The following is a 14,914-nucleotide window of genomic DNA, read 5'->3' on the forward strand; positions in this document are numbered from 1 at the left end:
ACTTCCGCAGCTTGATCCTCAAATCAAGGTATCAACGTGCCATCAGTCTCTCGGTCTGTGCGCTCGGTATGATTCACGGGGAATTTTTCGGGCTTCGGATCGGTGCACTTTCGAGCCGTCACAGATCTCATGGACGAGATTTCATGGCTTCCTACTTCACCTTTATCTGTATCGACAGCAAGCACTCAAGCTGGTCAAGTCGAACATGGCGGATTCTTCGAGTCACGTTGCGATTCTCGGTTGTGGCGTCATCGGCCTGTCTACTGCGGTAGCCATCTTGGAAGGTCAAGCGGGAAAAGCTCGATGCTCGAGGAGGTATGTTTCGATCGTGTCTAAAGAGGTTCCTGACCTTGACGAAGAGAGTCGAAAGAAGAGCGCTGGTGATGCAGAGGGTCATTCCGCAGAGTATGCTAGTGTTTGGGCGGTGAGTGTGCTCGGTCGATCGGAGAATGGCGCAAACAAGTCCTTGCTGACGCTGCTATGACTTCTCTGTTGGCAGGGAGCTCACCATGTAAGTGATGCAAAGTCTGAACGCGAGTTGCGTAAGTAGAGCTCTCCCAACACGCCTGGCACAGCGAAAGGAGACAGGCTGATCAACGCCGCTTTTGGTCAGGACAGGACACGACAAGATCACGTTTGAGCGCATGAGCAAGCTAGCTCGTGAACGACCTTGGGCAAAGCAAACGACTCCGCCACTGGCTCGCACCTCCTCGCCGATCCTCCCAATTCCACGCGGACGGATCAGCAAGGACGTGCAAGGATCAGCAGAACCACTGGTGTGGGTGCATCAGACCGAGCTGTTCGAGAAGGCTAGTGTTTCTGAATCAAAGAGACCGCCTTACGAAGGTGTGCTGGATTGGTATCCGGATGTAAGTCGCATGCTGTTGCTCCCTCCCGGTACTGTTCTGTCCATCATCTGATCACGTTCGTTCTCTCTTGGTAACAGTTCAAGATCATCCCCTCGTCCAGTCTCGCCAGCGGTCATGGATGGGGCTGCACGTTCTCAACTCTCGACATCAACGTACCGCTGTATCACAAATGCCTCTTGCAACGCTTTCTCGACCTTGGTGGTCGCCTCGTCATTGCTGACGCGAAGTCCCTTCAAGAAGCCATCCAACTGGCTTCATATCCACCGCCCCATCAGACAATCTGCAAGGACTCTTCAGCCTGGGTATCAGTTGGAAAAGTCGACGTGCTGGTTGCCAGCCCCGGACTTGGCGCGCGATTCATCCACGGTCTCACAGACCAAGCAGTACACCCTCAACGAGGCCAGGTGGTCGTCGTGCATGCGCCTTGGCTCTCCACCGATGACACTCTTCCCATCTGGTCGTTGAAACCTCGACACAAGCTTCCTGGATACTCCATAGTCAGAGCCCAAGGCGGGAGAGAGGTCTACGTGATTCCCAGGGGAGACGGAACAGTAATTTGCGGAGGTACCCGCATCATCGATGACTGGGATGGTCGACCGAGACCAGAGACAACCAGAAAGATTCTGGAGCGGTGTCTAGAGCTGGTGCCTCAGCTGGTGGACCCGAGGAAGAGGTCGGGGCTGAGCAAGCCGAGAGTGGAGGATGTCAAGGTCCTGGAAGTCAACGTCGGATTGAGACCGGCAAGGAGAGGTGGAGTGCGGTTGGAGAGGGCAAAAGAAGATGTGGACGGGGTCAAGGTTGTCCACAACTATGGGTGAGTTCGCTCGGAAACGTCAATAGACTCGGAAGAGACGACAAGGACGCTGACTCACGTCTGTCGCAACCACAGGTATGGCGGCGCTGGCTATCAAGCTTCGTGGGGTGCGGCACTAGATGCTAAAGAGGTAAGTGGCCTTGCCAGTACAACGTCGATGGGTGTAGCTTGACGACTGACGAGCAATATGTCTGCTTTGGATGGTGGTGATCGTTACTGCCATAGCTCGTCGAGCAAGCTCTGGCAGAACAGCGCTCGCCTTTGACACCGTCTGCCAAGTTGTAATTGTATCACGAGCACGATCAGAGACCTGTAGATGAAAGCTTCGTCAAGGCACGATTTGCCATCCATGCATGAGCTGATCTATGTTTGTGTCTGTGGTACAAGTCCCACATGCAATCCTGAGCATGTGTCTGGCCAAAGCTTTCATGTTGTGACGAGGGAAGGTATCAGGTAGCCACCTCGGTGGTTTTAGAATGATGCTACCATGCTGGATATTTTCCGAACCCCTCTCCTCCACAACAAAAAATGAGCTGAACAACGTCGAGAAAAGCGGTGCACAGACAATTTGACACCTTCCTCCTCTGCTCCTCGCAACCGCCATCTCTCTACTGTTTCATCGTGCATCGCTAGCACGACAATCACACAATGTCAACGACAAGACCGGACCCAGTGACGCCATTCGCACTAGCAACGCCGCTGTTCAACAAGCTGGCGGGCAAACGTGTTATTCTCGCCAGCTCGAGTCCGCGGCGCAAAGACATTCTGGCCTCAGTCGTGAGTTGCCGCTCTGAAGGAAGACGGGAGGAGACGAGGGGCAATGCTGACAGATGTCTGCGATGTACCGCTACAGGGTCTGATACCGGAGATCGTGCCAAGCACGTTTGAAGAGAACCTGCCAAAGAGCGAGTTTACCGGCGAAGCTGTGTACGAATACCCCGTTCAGACCGGGTCGAAGAAGGTGAGTCTCAGAACGACACTTTCGGCTCCAATCGACTTGGCAGAGCGAAAGAGCCTGACAAAGATACTATTGCTATCCGTGTCTGACGTGATACAGGCTCTCGAAGTATATCAGCGACTAGTGGTAAGTAGCACACTCTTCGGCGACAATGGAGACCAACGCAAGAGCAACACCGCTGAACTCGTAACGTCATTTCTTCGTCTGCATTGCAACAGCAAGAGAACCCAGAAGATCCTCCAGACTTTGTCATCTCCGCCGATACCGTCGTAGTCAAGAACGAAGTCATCATGGAGAAGCCCACTGATCAGCAGGACAACCTTCGGATGCTTGCGGATCTCAACGGAGGCTCTGTAAGTGTTGTCGCGCAGTTGTACGAACGCGGCGAATGCAGTTGGGCTGACCGCTTTGCTTGATTGCGTTGTGCAGTGCGAGGTGGTGACAGGTGTCACAGTGATCTACCCGGTGATTGAGGCGCCGGGATTCCAGATGAGGTGCGTTAGAACATCGAGCCCACCGCCGTGTCACGCATGTGAAGCTGATTCAGACCTGACAAACCTTTGCACATCCGAACAACAACAGATCACTGTGCGAGAAAACAATCGTGCGGTTCGCGGACAACCCGTACTACATGCTCAAAGCGTACGTGGATTCCAAAGAAGGCGTCGACCGAGCTGGCGGCTTTGCGATCCAGGTGAGTATTTTCCTCTCTCTCTCTTTCTCCCCTCATTCTCGAAGGAAACACTGACACGAACATCGTCTCACCGCGTGCCACCCGGGTGAATACAGGGACGGGGATCGTTGCTGGTGCGATCGATCGAGGGCGATTACAACAACGTTGTCGGCTTCCCACTGTACGCTTTCAGTGCGTACCTGCATGATCTGTTGGAGAATGATGAACTGGATATCGTCGAGGACGACGATTGAACCGGAACACCCGACGAAGCTTTCAATGCGTCATGTAGAGGGTAATGCCGTACCTTTTCTACCCTAGCGTTGTGAACTGCTTTCTTTCGTGTTTGTTGCTGATTGAGAGATTGCCTCTTCAGAGGGGACATGCTTCCTTCTTTCTGTCTGCGCGCACACACATGTGCGGAAAGGAACTGGAACGACTCTTGTATTTGCGCGGTCTGATTACAAGAGCTCGTGTGTATGAGCCGGTGTTGACGCAACGATTACGATTGACGCTTCTTGCCCTACAGAAGATCAACACGGGAAGAGATGGAAGCAATGGAATCGGGTCAGCCTACATCGTCACATAGATACCGCAAACGAAATTGAAGAAGCGAAGGAGATACGTACGACAGCCATGTTGTAGAAGCCGACGGTGGTACCGTACATTCCGACGCCGAAGAGGGTCATGAAGAGACCCATGTAAAGGCGCGAGCGCGGGAGACGCTGGAAGACCGGTCGAGGGTCGGCCTGAAGAGCGCGCTGTCGCTGAGGGACGGTGTTCCTGTTCGTAACAAAAGAAGCCAGCCATCAGAAGTCCATTGTCAGTCTCAAAAGTCCTCCTTCCGCATTGATCTACCATCATGCGTTTCCTTTCGATCGGCCTTGTCTGCTCGAGGCCGTTCTCGCTACAAGAGCCGGTGAGACACGCGTTGCGAGTGGACCCGAAGATGCTGCTGACGGGACGAGTGTGTGATTGATGCTCACTTTCGGTAAACGAGGGCGTCCATTGTGTGATGTGTGAAGATGAAGTGATGACGACGACGACGATGGTGTAGCAAAGAAGAGAGAGAGCAAGCTTTGATGGTGACCAAGGTGATTTCCAGAGTCGATGAAATCGCAAATCGACAACTCTCTCACGCAGACAGCGTTCGCTTCCGAATTCTCGACCTTGGAGCTTCGTACTCATCGGGTCAGCCGGAAGAGGATGGGCGCGCGATTTGTGACTCGTGCGATTGGAACATTGAAAAATCATCGACTATTGGGTTGAATGTGGTGGTGTAACAGTTGTGAATAAATTTCAGACGCGTTGCTCTCCTCGATGCCTCGTCGGAGTTGAGAAGGAGGGTGTTGGAGCTCCGGTTTCAGTGTTCCAAGAAGATCCTTCTTTTGCAAGAATCATGCTGTCGGCGTCGCAAACAAGGACGGCCACTCGGTCATCTTGAGCTGTGAGCCCGGTCAACGTTGAAAGTACCAAAGGACGTCCCAAGATCGAGCACATTCGAAGAGATGCATCTTGACGTCTCGACAGCTGCTGTCTCCTGTCAACAGCACGAACAGCTACCACCCCAGAAACCTTCGGCTAGCAAGTCTACAGACTGCTGCGCCACCGCCACCATCACCATTGTTACAGCTACGACCGCAGTACAAGTGACTGTACACCACCAGCTCACAAACATGATGAAGTGCACTGCAAGCCGAGCTCGACCATTGGTGGAGAAATCGAGATGCAGCGTTTTGCAGATCGCGATCAACAGCACAGCGTCTCGAGCGTGGAAGGATGATGTTCGCCGTGCAGCTGTTCTTGTTTCCAATTTGTTTCAAAATTAGAAACAGAGTCCGCGATTGCTGAATGTTGAGATGTGCGCGCGCGCGCTTTTGGATCGTCAGGGTTTCGACCAACTCGAGTTGTCGGCCTTCCTTTGCGTCTTCCGTCCTCGCTTCACACACAAGCGAAGGGGGCAAGCGAATTCATGCTCAAACGCACTTGGTCTCGTGGTCGCTTCGTCTTGGTCTTCCTCCAGTGCTAATGTGCTTGGGCAAGTGTACGATTGCCAAGTAGACTTTTCTGCCCTGACCCTCGCGCTTCCGACGTCAGTCCGCGGCGGTCAGGGTCCTGTTTGCCTGTCTAGCTTGTTTTGGCAAGTTTTTCCTTCGTTCAAGAAAGTTTGATTGAACACCGCCCGCCGTTCCTTGTACAAGACAGAGGCACTTTGTTTGTAGGGGCGGCACCAGCCCTGCAGCCCGCAGCCCTCACCAAGCTTCTAGTTGCATGCTCAGAAGACTCTGACACCATGCTGCATCTCGAACAGACGCTACATCCTTCTTTCTTCGGACCGGTTCTTGCGCTCTTCTGCAGATGCCGCGGATGCGGACTTTGAGAGGTGGAAGTCGGTCAACCGCTACGATGGCGGTATCGTCTGATTGTTTGCTTCCCCTCTTGAGACTCCGCTCTGACGGCTTCTGCGATCTTGAGCGGTTTTGCCGGTCTGAAGCGCCTTATATACACTACAGTGTCTGCGAGCTTGGCGTCGTTCGACCCCCGTTCACCTCCTCCCGTCTGTACTCTTCAAGCATTCGCTGTTACTTGTCCCTTCCGACGCTTTCCCTCCATAGAAGCTGCACCGTGTCTGAACTCGCAGCGTCCTATCATTGCCGACTCCGTAGACGGTCTGGACCCATCCTCATAGAGAACGGCGCATACAGTCGCTTCCGCATAGACTAACAGCATATAGCCGGCTCCAACATGACAAGAACCACAACAAGGGTCGCAGCGGCGGCGACCGCCCTCATTGTCACAGCTGCGTCCTCCTTGGCTGCAACACCAGGCGGAAGCGAGATCGTCGGCTCATCTGCCGTGTCGGGCATGATGCTCTTCAACAGCGCGCCCGGCAAGGTGGTCATCCTCGACAAGACCGAAGGCAACGCTGCACGCATCAACGGCCATCCTGCATGGGGTGAGGAGTGGGACACGCAAACTCGCTCGGGCCGCCTGATGAATGTCATCACCAACACCTTTTGTGCGGGTGGCATGTCGCTCGGCAACGGCACCTGGGCTGTCTTTGGAGGTAACGAAAACGTTGGACCAGGGGGCAATTCGACCACACCTCGATTCAGCACCACCGCACCTTACTACGACGGCGATGGCGGCGCCGCTGCTCGCTTCTACACGGCCAACTCGCAAAATACGTCCGACTGGGACGACGGGAACCACTATATGCAACGACGCAGATGGTACCCTACCGTCGAGGCGCTCGCAGACGGCACACTCTGGATTGGTGGTGGCGAGGACTACGGCGGATACGTCGCTGACGAGGGACAGAACCAGCCCAACTTTGAATACTGGCCACCACGAGGTGCAGCCATCAACATGGACTTTCTCACGCAGACCTTGCCCATGAACCTGTATCCGCTCGCATGGCTCATGGCCTCCGGTCTTCTCTTTGTCCAGGCAGGCCAGGATGCGATCCTTTACGACCTCGACAACAACTCGGTCGCCAAGGGTCTGCCTTCCACAACAGGTCCCATGAAGGTCTACCCTGCCTCGGCGGGCGTGGCCATGCTTCCCATGACGCCGGCCAACAACTACTCGCAAGAGGTGCTCTTCTGTGGTGGTGTGCAACGTCCGCTCAATGAATGGGGCAACGGTGGGGGACCTCTGTACAACCCTCTTCCGTTCCCTGCAAGCAAACAGTGTGAGCGTATCACGCCCGAGGCTGACAAGCCAACGTGGGAGCAGGACGACGACCTGATCAACGGCAGATCGATGGGCACGTTTGTTTACTTGCCGGATGGAAAGCTGTGGTTCGGACAGGGTGTGCGCATGGGGACTGGAGGCTATTCTGGTCAGAACTACAATAAGAACATCGGCATCTCGTTGGGCGACCAGCCTGACTATCAGCCCATGCTGTACGATCCGACCGCAGCAAGAGGCTCGCGATTCTCGACTGCCGGCCTATCGCAGATGCAAGTGCAAAGGATGTACCACTCTACCGCCATCTTGTTGGAGGACGGCTCTGTGCTCACAGCCGGCTCTAACCCAAACGCAGACGTCACTTTGACCAACCAGGCCAACTACACCAACACCGAGTATCGCCTGGAGCAGTGGTACCCGCTCTGGTACAATCAGCCGCGACCGACTCAGCCCAACATCACTCAGATCGCCTACGGCGGCGGATCGTTCGACGTGGCGCTGTCGAGCTCTGATCTGTCGAACAACATCACCAACATCAAGACGGCCAAGATGGTGATCATCCGATCCGGCTTTGCGACGCACGGCGTCAATTTCGGTCAACGCTACCTAGAGCTCAACTCGACCTACACGGCCAACCAGGATGGGACGGTGGGCGGCACGCTGCACGTGTCCAACATGCCTCCGAACGCCAACATCTTCCAGCCTGGTCCGGCCATGGCGTTCCTGGTGGTCAACGGCGTACCTTCCAACGGTCAGCACGTGATGATCGGCACGGGTCAGCTGGGCGATCAGAACGTGAGGGCTTCAGTGACGCTTCCAGCCTCGCGAGATCCGCCTGCACCCAGGACGAGTGGTGGTGGATCTGGCTCGAGCGGCTCCGGCTCGAACAGCTCGAATGGTTCCAGTGGATCCAATGGTGGTCTGCATGGCTTGCCGGCTGGCGCTGTCGCAATGTCGACAGGTATCGGTGCTGGCGTAGCGGTGGCAATTCTTCTTTCGACTTTCGCTCTCTTTGCTTGATCGTATGTAACCATATCAGGACACTTATTTTGCATCTTTCGACTTGGTTTCAACCCCAGTCCGCGGCCATGATTGGCATCACATGTAATTTTACGCAACCCACAGGACTTTACCTCATGATCAGCATCTGAATGAACGTGATGAATCGAAGGCAACCGCGAGTGTGAAGGGGTGACTGTGGTGCAGATCGCAGATCGGCTGCGCAGATGACAGCCGATCAACCCGATGATACTACGCTGTCGACACAGTGAGTGACCTTAACCCTACACCAGCGAACGTTCTCGCCGTTCAACTCGAGGGCCGAGGAAAATAGGGGTTGAGCCGATTGTATGCAGGCACTGAACGAGCCCACGCGAACTTTGATGCAACTTGCATCGAATTTTCCCACCAACCCCGCAACCTGAAATATAATAACGCCAGCTTTGCATTCATTGTCCGTCAGCGCCGCAGCGTCTGATTCTGACTTCATTGATCATTTGCTTGGACATCGCTGAAGGCTGCTATTGGGCTGCAGACACGGTATCTCTTCGCAAACGACACGCTCGTATTGAGCATAGTCTCGCGAATGTACGGGGTGCTTGGACAGGATCGAGCCTGTGAGGGGAACGGAAATGCCAACAGCCGAGGGAGGCGCCTCTCTGTTCTTCGCGTTTCGGAACACTGAGACATTTGAGGGTCCAACACGCGCGATTGGCACCGACACACCGACCCGGGACCCTCTTTATGGCTTGACCTTCTCTTTGCGCGTGGCGCGTCCGAGACGTGTGCAAGCAAGGCGACCAGGAAATTCTCACATCGGCGTAAGGCTGGCTATATGCATCAGCTGGCCCGCTCGCCGTGCTGGACAGTCCCAGTCCGGGCTTTTTATCCCTCCGTGTCGAGCTCAATTGCAGAGCCGAGCTGCAGACTGACGGCTTCGAGACGCTGTGTGTGCCACTTTTCCGAGATTGGCTTCGCTCTCCCCTGCTTCTCGCGATGCCGTCTGTCGCTTCCTTCCACCATCCTCCGTCTCCTCCGTTTGTCCTCCCTTCATCGTCATCCACCTCATAGCCAGGCTCGATTCGCGCAGGTCGCGTTGTGAATATCGTTTCCCCGGCGACGACCTGGCCTCTGGCGATCGCAAGGCCATCGTCCGAGCAGCCGGTCTGCATCCAACCACATTTAGCGTTCGATCCACAACTCTAATGGTATCAAGCTTCGGAACAGCATACATCGATTGGAACCACAGCATCGTACTCTAAGCACGCTTCTTACGTCCCCGCAACCTTCGCATCAATGACTGTTCATCAACGCTCCTAGCAACCTCGATCCTAGCTCGTCATTCCCGTCGTCACGATCCCATACCGCGCATTACACACTCCGAGATGACTTCCCACGTCGCTGCAAAGGAGCTGCCGCCTCCGCCCATGCACGTCGCTCCACAACAGTGGCCCACGTCGGCCGCCGTCCCTTCGGCGTCGACGACTAGCGGGTCTCTGCAGGATCTGAGCAACGGATGCGCAACACTGTGTCGCGCTCCCAGCGGGCGCTTTCGAATGCGTGTACCTTCTTTCACAAAGCAAGTCAAGACCTCCGAAGTAGCGCAACCCACCACCTCTGCGAACAACGCCGCTTCAAATCCTCACGGCAAGGCTTGGCAACCACGTTGGGCGCCTAAGCTCAAACGCACCCAGCCATCCGAGTCCTTGACCACCTACTCGCCAATATTGGACTCTTCACTCTCTGCGTTTCCATCGTTTGTAGCCTCGCCGCCACCAGCAGTGCAGCTCGATGACGCTGGATTTGGCCGTCCTTTCAGCACTTCGGGATTGCTTGACCTCAATGCTTCTCGCTTTTCTTTCCTGGACATGGGCAACAAGGACAATGACAGCGATTCCGACAGTAGCGATTCGCACGATACACCAGCTTTCGTGCGGCAACTTCCCACTATTCAAGAACCACTCGCGAGCCCGCATGCGCAAGTTCGACCGCCTTTGACCACGGCGTCGTCAGACTACAGTGACGCGATGGATCCCGCCACGGCTTCCAGCTCTTTGCAGCCGGAACCGAGTCGCGGCATGCTCACCCTCGCATCAACGCCTTCACCGGCGTCCACAGAGCAGACTCGAGCAGGCAGGCCGTCGTTGACCGCTCCATCGCCTGCCCTTGCTTCGCTCATCAGCTCCTTTCCGAATCCACTCACCCGTGGCGATTCCGCATATGCCCCTCCCTCGTCGCTTGAGCCGCTTCCATCGCAATCTCTGACGGACGATGTATCAGCCAGCCTCTCTGCTTCTTCTGCTATGCGCAAGGAGAACAGCTGGGACGGAGGAGAGCATTTCGACGTCCAAGGCTACAAGCACGATGGAGTTGCCGCCAGCCATGCTTCCACTGAACTGCCATATCTCGATATGGACGACGAAGACGAGAGCGGCACTTCTCATGACACGATACCCGACACATCTAGTGGGACTATGCATTCGCAACCAACCGCCACCTCTATGGCACCTTCCATGAGTCGCCAAGCCCGCAATCCGCCTCCTCGTCCAGCACCAACTATGGCCCTACCCGATCTGCCGCCACATGCCGCTTTGCAAGCACCTCTTCGTCGCCACACACCTACCAGCAGCGTTCAGCTCGATGCGCAGCAACAGCTGGGCAGCGCACACTCTAGCGGCGCCTCTACCAAATCGGTCCAGAGACCGCTCATCCTCCCCGCCTTGCGGTCCTCAGCAAGCATCGACCGCCTGGCTGCGATGTCTCAGTCCAACTCTTCGCCTCTGGATGCGAACGGCAGCGGCCTCAAATCGCTCTCGCTCGCGCAAAGTGCTTCCACGGAGGAGCTCGTGAGATCCCTCGATATCCCTCGCGACACCGTCCAGCAGATGCTCGACACGACGCAACACGTCTGGCGCAATCATCTGCTCGGTTCATCCGCCTTGCTTGGCGACGCGGTAGCAACCAACGAAGCAGGCGCGTTAATCTCGAGGTCCAGCTCGAGTCCGATGCTCTCCACTTTGTTCGCATCACACCGCTCGTCCGAGGAACTCTCAAAGGGAAGCCTGGCCAAGCCGACAGCAGGCAAAGGTAACAATCGCACCTCGATGCTTGGCCTCCCCTACATTTCTTCGTCCAAACCATCGTTTGAATATCAGAGCCCCGGATGGGCTTTGTCGAAGGCCAGTGCCGAGGGCCCGCGCCCTTCTGCGCTCGAGTTGCAAGCCGAACGCGCCAAACATCGCCGCACCTTCCTCGGGCGAAGCAGCGAAGACGGCCTTGCAGGAAGCTACAATTTTTCGCGGCCCATTCGTCGCGATATTACCGATCTCGATCCAGGCATGCTCGCGAGCGCTAGCATGCCTTCGCTTGCAGCGGCCAGAGAAGCTCCTAAGCCGCCTGCACTCCTGCAGAGTCCGTTGCTGCTCAAAGGCGAATCGGAAGCAACCGGTTTCGCCCAATTCGCTGTGGATGACGAGCAAGAAGTCTTGGTCGACTCTGGCTCAGAAACGCACATGCCGTTTGTGGTGGCCCGCGGGCCTCTCGAGGCCAGTGGCGCTAGTGGCGCATCGCCAGTTGACAGAACGGCTCGCAGCGAAGGACACAAGCCTGTGCCGGCTCTGCCGCATCAGAAAAAAATGCCATCGCCAAGGCTGGTGCGACGCAATTCCGACACCGTCTTGAACCTTTTCGCGCCCGAATTTGGAAAGCGAGCCCCTGGCGAACTCCACGCCTGGAGTGTTTGCATCGACAACGACGGTGTTCCTGCCATCCGACCATCTCCCTCGGCTTTCCATCGTCCCAACTGCTCGTTGGCAGGCAAGACCAACGCCACCTGGCAATGCGGTTGCCGAACCTCTATCAGCAATGATTCTTCCATGGCGACGCCATCGCTCGGCAACCCAGCAGCGACGGGGCAAAGCTCGCCAGGCCGAAGTCGATCGCTGAGTGCAGGGAACGTGTTGGATCCCATCCGTCAAGCACAGCTTTGGAGCCAGGTGGAGCGCAACAAAGAGCTCATCCGCAGACACGAGCAAGAGATTGCAGGACTACAGCAACAGGTGGTGAGGATCTCGTCCGAGATGGCTTCGGCAGGTCGGCCGTCGTTTTCTTCGTCCATCGCCACTCCAGACTTGGCTTCTGCGGCAATCTTCCCTGCTCCGCCGGCCAGAGCGGATGTGGCGGTACAGAAGACATTGCCCGGAAGCACTTCCAAGGAGCCGCAGAGGCCTCCTGTGCCAGCCAAAGCGATGCCTGCTAGCGCGGTGAAGGCACAGACATTCCCACGTGCCAGTGCAGCTCCACTGTCCGAAGTACAGACGTCAGCTCCCCCGGCAGTGAATCCGCCGCGCACGCTCCGAGGTCGTATTGCATCGTTGTCAAAGATCAATCTGGTCCTGGACGAGGGAGCCTCTCACAAGTCGTCGAGCTCAAACTCAGGTCACTCGCAGTTGCGCACCTCGTCGTCGACGTCGAGCTTGAATAAGGTGTTCCGCTTCCCGTGGTCGCGGTCTTCGGACAACAAGGAGAATGCGTTCCCGCTACCCACGCCGTTTCCGATGGGTCATCGCAGTCACAGCAAGGCTGCATCCACCACGTCGTTGCATCGCAAGGCTCTCCCCCGCCCACAGATGTACGCTGTCGACGAGCAGAGACCCCTTCCGGCGCCGCCTATTTCAGAGACAAACTTGTCGGGCAAGGACAAGCGATATCCGCCCAGCTCTCGAAAATACACCTACGACATGCTACACGGCCCAGCGTTCCATACCAGTGTCGGATCGAGGCACCTTCGTGGCCGTTCGGGGAGTTCCAAGTCCTCGTCATTTGGCACCAGCATCTTCTCATCCAACGACGGTCACGAAATACAAGAGTCGTCACGATTTGCCAGCTTCCCCAGGCTGGGCCGACGATGGGACTCGATCTCGTCGCGGGGCACCAACGCTTCTGCACGCAACAGCGCCGAAGTGCAAGCACATCAGAACATGGCATCGCACGGCTCCATGCCAGCTCTCTCGGCGGTTGTAGCTAAACCCATGCCTCCGCTGCCAAGCGATGCGGGAACAGGATCGCGTCGAAGTAAGACGCCCCCACCTCGCCGCAGCTCTTTGATGCGCCGATCGCTCGAGGCAGCACCGCCCAAACGCACGCCGATCCCAAACGAGTTCCTGCAAGCCAACGACGCGGTGATGGCGCCCATCTCGGAGCAAAACGAGACGGGTAGTCCGGCGTCTGCGCGGTTGAACGGGTTGGGTCCTGAGCTCGAGCTGAGCCCTGCCAGCGTCGTGGGAGCTTCGCCAGCAGGACCCGCTCGCATGAGCATGAGCGAGCGATATCGCCTGCAGGGTCTCACGGTGCCTGCGCCGCTGGCTCTGTCGTCGTCGCTGTCGTCGCCCGCGCTGGGAAGCGCCACGCTGGGACCAGACTCAGCCACCAAGGTCGGAGGTGAAGCACCTCGCGCTTCCATCTCGCCACGATCGGCTAGGTCGCCTCTTTCGGTCGCGTTTTCGCATGGGGCCCTCACTGTAGCCAGACGTCCTTCGCTCTCGGGTCAAACCTGAAGAGCTCCATGACACCTCCTCTGTCACCGTATTTCAAATCGATTCATCATCATCGGAATGTCATGAAGCATTGGAAAGCCATCCCATTACAGAGTGTTAGGAAACGCCATTCTGTGTGTGAGAATAGCTTGTCTGAAGGCCGGCGGTCTACAGTGTGCGCCAAAGATGAGGTGGAGTTGAGCCAATACTGGATCCGAGCTCTACGTCAGGGGCTACTAGCATGCATAGTTAGCGGTGGCAGGCTCACCGCTCTCTCTCTGCAACACCCCGTTCGAAGTTGAATATTTGAAAGACCGAAATTGCTGGCTGTGTCGAGAGAAGTTTGTTTTTCAAAAGGATTGACGTTGAGCAGGAATACAAAAAGTGACGTTGCAGATGGAAGGGTTTGTATTTGAAATTTCGAAAAAAAGAAGGCTGCAGGCTCAGTCAACGCGCTTTCCGGTGTGAGGGTAGGCCTGTTGGTTTCATTTGAGGAGAGAGCAGAAAGTGTTCCCCGCGCCAGCGCCTGTTCTGCCTTTAATTGTCGGTTGCAGCTGCAGAGAGCGTTCCTCGAGGTGACTATGGGTGTGTCTCTGCTGGGTCGCTGGCTCGAATTTTTGAAATGCAAGTCGGAGAAAGAGGGCAGAGAGGCTTGGACCACCCTGCAAAAAAGAGAGCCACAAGAGGAAAGTGTGCGCGCCGCCTCTCCTCTGTGTCTGTCTGCTCAAGCTGTCGTCTGCGCGCTCAGCACGCTCGCAACTCCACCTGCCGCTCTCACTCATTCAACTCACCTTTGCGAAGCGCAGCTCTTGATCTCCCTCGAACTGTTGGATCCCGTCGTCGACATCTTTCTTTTCAACGAGACTCGACGATCCGCTTCACATACCCACACTGGCTACCTGCGGACTTCGTCACACCTCGGCCATCGTCTCGCTCCTACCACCTTCCTTCCAGCGTCGCTTTGTCATTGGCAACATATTCGGTCTCGATCGGCATCGTCACGACGAACTGCAACGTTCCGCATCGCATTCTGATACTGCGACTGCCTCCTCGCCAGCTGCTGCACCTCCTCTCGACAGCTCGTCGTTGCTATTCCATTCAGTTTACGACCACACAAAAGCCCAGACGCTCGCGACTTTTCTCCCACAGCTGCAACAGCTGCCCTTTACCGCATCGCACTTTGGCCACCCGCAATCAACCCGCCAACAGCACGCAGTGGATCGACGTCTCGACGCGCTAAAGAATGGGTAACATCTGCAGTTGCTGCGGATGTGGCTCCTCGAGGAACGCCAACTACGAGCCTCTCCTGCTCGACAATGAGCGAGATGCTGTAGCCGATCTACTTCAGTACCTCGAGAGTGAGTATATTCAGGG

The 14,914-nt window shown here is 56.2% G+C and overlaps 6 protein-coding genes across 6 annotated transcripts; 4 read left to right on the forward strand and 2 right to left on the reverse strand.

Moving 5' to 3' along the window:
- Nucleotides 1–151: 151 nt before the first annotated feature.
- On the reverse strand, nucleotides 152–397 carry PHSY_004689 (hypothetical protein; the record flags this gene model as incomplete). The annotated part of the gene is made up of 1 exon (XM_012335302.1): nucleotides 152–397. One exon carries the CDS (start codon nucleotides 395–397, stop codon nucleotides 152–154), a length of 246 nt encoding a protein of 81 aa, XP_012190692.1.
- Nucleotides 398–644: 247 nt separating this feature from the next.
- Nucleotides 645–3,568, forward strand: PHSY_004690 (D-amino-acid oxidase; the record flags this gene model as incomplete). Its single annotated transcript, XM_012335303.1, has 8 exons — nucleotides 645–869; nucleotides 947–1,683; nucleotides 1,759–1,813; nucleotides 2,537–2,767; nucleotides 2,860–2,994; nucleotides 3,071–3,135; nucleotides 3,224–3,335; nucleotides 3,431–3,568. The coding sequence occupies 8 exons, from the start codon at nucleotides 645–647 to the stop codon at nucleotides 3,566–3,568; spliced, it is 1,698 nt and encodes a 565-aa protein (XP_012190693.1).
- A 319-nt stretch (nucleotides 3,569–3,887) lies between these two features.
- Nucleotides 3,888–4,502, reverse strand: PHSY_004691 (zinc finger protein; the record flags this gene model as incomplete). Its single annotated transcript, XM_012335304.1, has 1 exon — nucleotides 3,888–4,502. One exon carries the CDS (start codon nucleotides 4,500–4,502, stop codon nucleotides 3,888–3,890), a length of 615 nt encoding a protein of 204 aa, XP_012190694.1.
- Nucleotides 4,503–5,672: 1,170 nt separating this feature from the next.
- On the forward strand, nucleotides 5,673–6,038 carry PHSY_004692 (hypothetical protein; the record flags this gene model as incomplete). Its single annotated transcript, XM_012335305.1, has 1 exon — nucleotides 5,673–6,038. One exon carries the CDS (start codon nucleotides 5,673–5,675, stop codon nucleotides 6,036–6,038), a length of 366 nt encoding a protein of 121 aa, XP_012190695.1.
- A 141-nt stretch (nucleotides 6,039–6,179) lies between these two features.
- Nucleotides 6,180–9,268, forward strand: PHSY_004693 (hypothetical protein; the record flags this gene model as incomplete). Its single annotated transcript, XM_012335306.1, has 2 exons — nucleotides 6,180–7,968; nucleotides 9,078–9,268. The coding sequence occupies 2 exons, from the start codon at nucleotides 6,180–6,182 to the stop codon at nucleotides 9,266–9,268; spliced, it is 1,980 nt and encodes a 659-aa protein (XP_012190696.1).
- A 165-nt stretch (nucleotides 9,269–9,433) lies between these two features.
- PHSY_004694 (hypothetical protein) lies at nucleotides 9,434–14,780 on the forward strand (the record flags this gene model as incomplete). Its single annotated transcript, XM_012335307.1, has 2 exons — nucleotides 9,434–13,445; nucleotides 14,095–14,780. The coding sequence occupies 2 exons, from the start codon at nucleotides 9,434–9,436 to the stop codon at nucleotides 14,778–14,780; spliced, it is 4,698 nt and encodes a 1,565-aa protein (XP_012190697.1).
- Nucleotides 14,781–14,914: the final 134 nt, after the last annotated feature.

This window comes from Pseudozyma hubeiensis (assembly GCF_000403515.1).
Source record: "Pseudozyma hubeiensis SY62 DNA, scaffold: PHS45, whole genome shotgun sequence".
Lineage (NCBI taxonomy): Eukaryota > Fungi > Basidiomycota > Ustilaginomycetes > Ustilaginales > Ustilaginaceae > Pseudozyma > Pseudozyma hubeiensis.